This window comes from Eptatretus burgeri, chromosome 8 (genome assembly GCF_056783735.1).
Source record: "Eptatretus burgeri isolate ZD-2024b chromosome 8, Ebu_testis_v1, whole genome shotgun sequence".
Classification (NCBI taxonomy): domain Eukaryota; kingdom Metazoa; phylum Chordata; class Myxini; order Myxiniformes; family Myxinidae; genus Eptatretus; species Eptatretus burgeri.
The window spans coordinates 74,908,186-74,916,193 of record NC_140968.1 but is presented as its reverse complement, the minus strand read 5'-3'; the positions used below and the strand labels follow the sequence as shown (position 1 = coordinate 74,916,193).

Genomic DNA, 8,008 nt, shown 5'->3' with positions numbered 1-8,008 from the left:
TTTTTTTCTCTTTATATTTTAATATGCATGTTGGCAAAAATGCATCACTCGCATGTTTGATGCGGATGCTAAACACGTGTGCTTTTCCTTCCTATCCCCCAGGATTTTATGAGCAAGTCCGACCCGTTCTTGGAGTTCTATCGAAAGGGAAATGATGACAAATGGCAAATGGTGCATCGTACGGAGGTATGCAGAAGATTGTACGAACGTAACAGTGATATGTCCAGGAACACTGGTGACTTTCCAAGCACCATAGTTAGATGCGTAATCCCTCAGGGCAAGTGAATCTGGGTCAGGGTGAGTGGAGCCTTTGCATTAGCTCCCTTTTAAAATAAAAACTGCTCTCTTGTGGAAACCGATTTAGGTTTGGCTTTCCTCGACACATTTGAACAGCCATGAGCACCGTGGACATGTCTGAATAAATTGTGTTATTTTTTACAGTTTGCAGAACAGATGTCAACAACATGCTATTTTGCGGTTTTTCTCGAAGCATGGAAAACCGCTTTGTTCATTCTTCGCACACGCACACATGCACACACCTGGATATTCCATTTTTATTTCCATGGTTTGCTTTTGATGTAATCAAGTCAATTTGATGCAGTAATTTTAAAATCTTTTTTTTGAGTTGTCAGGAAGAAATGAAGGTTGAGCCATTTATTTGTAAGTAGGAGGCACCAGCAATACAGTAACTGCGAAAGTTTATTTTTCACAACCATGACCAGGAGGATCCCATTCCCTGAAATACAACTGGCTGGTAACATACAGGTAGTGGACAAAAAAAAAAAATGGAAACACCTGGGCAAATGAGGGACACCAGGCAACTGCTTTTCAGACAGGCATGGCCCATGTGTTAACTAAGCAAATGGCATCCCAGCATGCTTCGGGTCATGTATAAGAATGCTGCACAGGCTTGGTTGCCTATAATTATGGCTAGCATGGCTGCAAGAGGAGGAAAATAGAACTCAAACGTTTTTCTCTTACAGTAGGGGTAAAAACGGTGTTTGTGTATTATTTTTCTTTCCCGCAAGGTGGTGAACAACAATTTGAACCCAAAATGGAAACCCATTCGCATCTCCATGCAGAGTCTCTGTGGAGGGAACCTTGAGAACACCATTAAGGTAGGATGCTAAAGCAGACGTCACCTTTCTCTCACCCCTCAAACATGATCTAACTGATGATAATTGTTGATTCGGGTTTTTTTCTTTATCTTTTTTGTACACATGGTCGAGGCTCGAGGAAGAGCTCGTACTCGTACACTGAATGGATCAGGATGCAACAGGACAAAAGGAACAGCAGAGAGGGGGCAGGCAGGGGGGGGGGAAGTGGTGACAAATCATGGAAAGAGCAGAGGGTGCAAGACCAGAAAGGAAGTGGTAGAAGACAGAGACCACCAACCTGTCTGTGACAGCGAAGTGAGAGACCCATACACTCAGCTTCATCGTGGAAGATTCCAAGAATCTTAAAGGCTTTGGTTTCCATGGCATCAAGCTGAGCAGGATGTGAGGCAAGGGAGCCAGCCCAAAGGGGAGAGCAGTACTTCATGAAGCTGTGGATGAAAGCCTTGTAGTTGGATAGGAGTTGAGGTGTGCCAAGGAAGGACTTTGTACGATGAAGGATGTCCAGTTCACGGCTGGCCTTGGAGGCCAACTTTGAAATGTGATTTTCCCAAGAAAGATCATGGCTGATCGTGAGACCCAGGAGTTTGAATGACTGAACTTCCTCAAGAGGATTGTTAATATGGAAGATAGAAGGGTTTGACAAATGGTCCTTGTGGAGAGAGATGGTGATAGTGTGAGATTTGTCAGGATTGAAAGAGATATTTGAAGTCTTTGATCAGCTTGTGATTTTTTTTTTTCAAGGTCTGAAGAGAGGGAAAAGGCTGCAGCCTCCCTGTATAAATAATGAGGGACATCACAGCAGTGGGTAGAGTCATCAAGAAATAGATAAAGGGGATTTTTCAGAGTCAGAGACCATTGATGAAGATCAGGAAAAGGACTGGGCCCAGAACACTGCCTTGGGGAACTCCAGCTTTTACGGGGAGAGGAGATGAAAGGATTCTGTTGAGTGCCACACGTTGGCTACAATAGTGCAGGAAGTCAGTAAGCAATATGTGGAGTTGGCACTTTAAGCCAAAGGCAGAGACAGTTTGGAGAGTAAGGCAGGATGCCAGACTATCAAAAGCACAAGATATGTCAGAGACGGCCCTGATATCATGTCTGACATTAAGGGCCATTGTTGGGTGAGTTGAACAGCATGTCCAAGGTGGAGTGACCTGGTCTGGAACGAAATTGGTGATCTGAGATGAGGTTGTTGCAGAAAAGGAAGGATTTGATATCAACTGCAATGACGGGTCCTTCCTGATGATTGGAAGTAAGTTCTTTTGTTGGTGTTTAAAGAGATGGAAAGCGGTGGTGAAAACAGTGGTTTGGGTGGTTATCGAGATCCCCACCTTGGACCAACACTCATAAGTGTCGTATATAATGATCAAATGTATTTTAACATTTTTTTTTCAATAAGTTTATATAAATGCCACACTTGATGTTTTCATTGCTTTTTGTAAAACAAAATACAGAATAAAAAAAAGACAAAACTGGCAAAGGGTTCCAACGACACAGGTGCACCAGAAAGTTTCCTTTCATGATATTTCAAATTGAATGGATCTCGACAAAATGACAAAGTTGAAGTTATACAAGATTATCTGCTCATCCAGGTAGAAATATGTCAACAATCCTTAATATAGCCAATTGTTTACACCTTTTTTTTTTTCCAGAATCCACCCCCTTATTTCTCATCCTCTTGGAGCAGTTTGCCACAAATTTACCCTGCTTACAAATCTGGACTGTTCCAATACAGTAATACCTCGCTTAATGCTGCCCCAAAGAACGTTGATTTGTTATAAAGCTTTTTCCTGGAAAAAAATTTTCTATGATGAATTGTTTTTTCCCTGTAGATCAAATTTTAAAAGCAATATCCTTCCCTGCAATATCTTAAATAGTTAGCAACTGGCAAACTTTTTTGCCCTCACACCTCTGATTCTACACCTTGTTTCATCAATGGAAACAAGATGCCCACTTCGGTGAATACCTCGATGCATGTGATCAAACTTGCTCCTTCAGGTGGGAAACCCCATTGCAGAATGCAGCTGAATCACAAAGGCCTTGCCAGACCATGCCGTGATCATATCGCAATGCACAAATGCTCGACTCGACCAAACCCGCAAACATTCATGCCGGCCCTGCCAAACAAGACTCGCTGTCTTTGGCTAATTAAAACACAAACTTCTCATCGACTGAAAAACTATAATATATACTGCTCACTTCTTTATCATCAGAGCACATCGGCAGCTGAAATGGCCAGTTGCATGAGCATCGAGTTGCCATTGTTACACCAAGCGTGCTTCAAACTGATGCAAAAACAGCAAGTTATCCATCCTCTTCCTGGTCTATACGCAGCTTAAGGCTCATTGACGAGCTTGCACTTGTGTTGCATGAAAAGCACACACGGAAATGATGAAAAAAAAAAAAAACAATCAGGTGAAGGTTATGTTATTTAAACCAAGCGTCAAAGCATTATGCGACAATTGCACATATTGGGACACGAAGCAAACCATACTACTTGGATCCGCTCCTTCACCGATATGTCATCGAGATTAAGGTTGTGCGATCAAATGCATGGATTATAGTGTACCTTATCGGGCACATGTTCTTCTCAAAGCAACTGCATGAATTTTTCACATGTGTATCATTTGCAAGGTACTCAGATAACATGTTTCCCTCATCTTTGAACCTTCTGGGAGATTTCTTGGAAACGGAAGCAACCTCCACCTCCCTCCTGACCCCTGAAAAACCACCATTATTTGTGACATCTATCATTTTCATCATTCTTCGTCCTTCATAAACGTAACTCTACAGGCATAGGTGAAGATCCCCTGACAATAAGTTTTCTCTTGGTCTAAAAAACTTGTTCTTGTTTAGAGCCCTCTCATGAAAAAAGCTAAACAAAAACTTGGATAAAAACAGGAAGAAATTAAAACGTAACACAAGCAAATATGAGAACAACATTTGGTTTCATTGGAGTTTCATTCAAACGAATTGAAGAGTATTCGGTGAGAATTTAGAAGGAAGTTATTGCCAGGTTACGACACCACTGCCCAACAGGTGTCGTGCATCGATCTAGATGAAGACTCAAGCGTGGACCTCATCGGGGAGGCCCTGACCACAGGATTGCAGCTCTTAGAATCAACAGAGCACCCGGTGAGGTTCTGAGCCTACCGTCTTCATGCTTTGGGCCCACCTTGCTGCTCTTCTTTCCTTCCTTCCTTTCTGTCCTTCCATCTGGCTACAGGTTGTTTGTAGTGACTATGACGACGATGGATCACATGACCTGATAGGGGAGTTTCAGGCAACGATGGTCGCAGTGATGGAGGCTGAGCGAGGGGCGGTGAGCTTTTTAACTCCATCTCATTATTTGGTGCTTTGCTGCTGAAAAAAATAGATGTACCAAAATCTCATATTTTGGATTCAGAATCACTGTGGAAACAGAATTTGTTGCCAAATGAACTTGCTGCTGGGAATTCACAAAAGCATGGGATTTAATTATCGGTTTGTGATTTATTTTTTTTCTTCACAATTTACTTTGGCCCTTTCTCTGTCAAAGCAAGATCATTCTGGTTTTCTAATGACATCCAAAATGGCGTAGTTTACAGGGATTCACGGTTGTTCTGATGCAAGAAAGTGAGATTCATTTACCATTTGAAATGTTGGGACTTCAGCATGTTTTGCAACTCATGCTCCAAAATGCAGGTATGGGACCCAGTGACTTTACTAATGTCACCATCATCAACACATGATTGCAATGCCAGATCTGTGTTGATGGTTTCTGTAGGCTGTTCTTCTTCTTGCTTTTCCATTACACACAGACTTGCTGCTTGGCTTGCTTCGCTCTGCACAGTCAGGGCAACTAACTGGTTTGCATGGGAAAGCTGCACTGTCATGAGCTTCAAAATTGGCTGAGATATCTCTCTCTCGCCCCTCTTTCTCTCCCCCCCTCTCTCTCCCCCACTCTCCATCCCCCTCTCTCTTCATTCCCTCACTCTCCCCCTCTCTCTCTCTCCTCTCTCTCTCTCTCTCCCCCCTCTTTCTCTCCCCCTCTTTCTCTCCCCCTCTCTCTCTCCCACTCTCCATCCCCCTCTCTCTCCATCCCCTCTCTCTCTCTCTCCCCCACTCTCTCTCCCCCTCGATCGATGATTTTGTGGTTTGCCTCATCTAACCTGGATTTACATTTTATTTTAATGCTTATTTGTTCTGACCCACCCCACCTTTTATTTATCTAGGTGCATTTTGATTGCATCAACCCTGAAAAGAAGAGGAAGAAAAGCAGTTATAAGAATTCTGGGAAGATCTCTTTCCAGTCTGCCAAGGCAAGTTGCTGCGATGTTCTGACCATTGATGTGCAGCGGTTGATCAGGTTTTATTCGATGTTTATGCACACTGTAGATTTTCTGTGGATGTGTGTACTTTGGCACTTTTCTTTCGCAGTTTGGGATTAAAGAAGAGATTGCTTATTGAATACACAAAGGGCAAAAAGATTAAGGGTCATCTATATACAGTATGTCAAGAAAAATGTCAGTGGGGAGGGGAGGGGAAGGGAGGAGGAGGAGAGCTGTAAATGTTAAACTTCTTCTAGATCAGGGATTTGAGACCTCCCTGCATCATCCCCACCTACCAGGTGCTTATAATCTTTTTCTTTCTTTTTTTTTTTTTTTTTTAAACTTTTTAACATGTTTGACAGGGTGAAGAGGAGAGTGGGTGGGCACTCGTATATGACATGTAGCTTATATTTCATCATTTCCTTTTCCACTTCCCATTGGCATCTCTTTTGAAGAAATTTATGTTTGATTATTTGTAATTTGTTGAGTCACCTTTTCTGGCTTGAGTTAACATCTGTCAAAGAGTAGCCTACATAATGTACAAAGGTCCATGTCCCTTGTGTTCTTGGTATGTCACCACCAGCTTCAATAGCCACCATGAATGGTTGAATGTCCCACCAACAAGACGTAAATTACGAGCTGTTTACCCACCCTACGGGTACATTTAGAAAGTCCAACTTCAATTAATTGAATGAAGAATCACTGATTATTTAATTAAGAAGAATTAATTAATAAGCACAAGCATGACACAGAAAATAACCATGCACTTAATAAATATAAATACACCCCCTGTGCCCATTAGTGTACAAACGATCTGCTCACTCAGAAATTATCAGCTTATGTTGCGATAGCGAGATAGAGTGGCCATTTCCACGTACATTGTACATGTGGCAATACAAGGGTATGTGTCCCCTAATCAGTATACTGTCAGATCCCGCTATTCGTGGATTTGCGATTCGCTGACCCCACGTATTCGGAACTTATAAAATGTGATCTGCTTCGACATTCCCGGCCCCGTGCTTTACGTATTTGTGTTTTTTTGCGGGCGAAAAAAAATATGTAAGAAAAATAATAAAAACTTCCACAAGCCGTGCACATAAAACAGTTCTAAAACACATCGTTCAACAGCCATGCATAGAGCACCTGTACGTACACAAAAGCAAGTCCTCCACAAGCCGCTTACATGACATGCTTCTGCATTTGTGGCCCTGTGCTTCGCGTTTGCACGGTTTTTCGCGAGCACAAAAAAAAACATATCTTCCGCGAACTGCATGCATAACACGGTTTGAAAGCATATTGTTACTATGAGGGGGTTAATTCTTGTTCCTCCTCGGAAGAACCGGACCTGGGGCTAATACTCACAATTAACTTCGTGATACGGTGGGTTACAACCATGAACGCCAATCAGTTAACCATGAGTTGCAGTGTCCACCGTCTAATTTGCCATTTAACTAGAGGTCACATGGCTTCCGGACCAGGGAACGTACCCTCGGCAATGCACCAATCTTATCTTGATTATATCTTAAGTAGGGTGGCCGAGCGTTTACCACTGGTGCACGCCGACAATACAGGTTAATTCGTTTGGGAACGACCTCCCAGTCTATCTCGGTTCGGACAATGCTGGATCAATGGAAGGAAAGGACAAGCACGGACAAGTTGAAACGTCAACAAGGAACTTATTATAAAGAAAAAGTAAATAAACTGAAGAACTTTTTATTTCCTTGTGGTGTCAATGGATAAATTCAAATCAATCAAAATAATATCAAACAAATAAAGAATTCAACAGGCATTGATAGAAAAATAGACAGAGCAGATGCTTGTCACTATGCCTGACCTAACAATTAAACACAGCCAAATCCAGCTCGCCTATTGGCGCATCATTGCATGTGACCTCCAACCGTCAATCTCACGATCATCCCTTCCTTACCAGAGCGAGACGCAACCCCTAATTAACACAGGCCCGGTCCACAACACCACGTTTGGGGCACTGGATGGGCACCAAAGGGCGGCCATTTGCCGGAATTGCCGAGCGAGAACGTGGGGCACTCATGAGACGTCAACAGCGGCTATCGCCTCCCTGTTCGGCCCGACACGAGCAGGAGCCAACCAGCGTCCATGGAGCTGCCGAACGGGTTGTCGGGCATCAATAGACAGAGGTGGATATCAACGTTGGTGAGAGAGAGGTGGGTGTCGAACTTCACTGGAAGAGAGGTGGGTGAGGTAAATGATCCACAGCCATATTTGACCTTCAGAATGAATGAAATGTGAAAAACCCATGGTGTGTTGAATGGAAAGGGGTAGAATGAGTCTCTGTTGGGCTAATGGCTATCTCTCACGTGCATGAACGTGTCGTAAAGAGGAAAAGGCCATCCCATAAGAAAGGGAATCTGTTCTATACCCTTCTCCAACACACCAAAGAGTTAGAATCCTACCAGACAAAGGGGATGGGTCTATTTCGACATACATTTATGGAAATAACTGTCTGAGGACCTGAATGTTGTTTGCATTAGTCGGATCCGATTCTGAATTCCATAACAATATCTTCCACGAACCGTATGCATAACATGGTTCGAAAACATA

The 8,008-nt window shown here is 42.9% G+C and overlaps 1 protein-coding gene across 3 annotated transcripts in view; it reads left to right on the top strand.

Annotated features, from left to right (window-relative positions):
- The window catches only part of LOC147022067 (copine-3-like), a 48,515-nt gene that overhangs the window by 21,299 nt on the left and 19,208 nt on the right, over nt 1–8,008 (top strand). For 2 of the 3 annotated variants that reach the window (XM_085892635.1, XM_085892637.1), the window contains 4 exons: nt 103–186; nt 1,029–1,118; nt 4,158–4,253; nt 5,333–5,419. In XM_085892635.1, the coding sequence (XP_085748761.1) occupies nt 103–186; nt 1,029–1,118; nt 4,158–4,253; nt 5,333–5,419 (357 nt within the window). Of the gene's footprint in view, nt 1–102; nt 187–1,028; nt 1,119–4,157; nt 4,254–4,344; nt 4,441–5,332; nt 5,420–8,008 lie in introns of all 3 variants that reach the window. The other variant, XM_085892636.1, reaches the window with a different exon arrangement.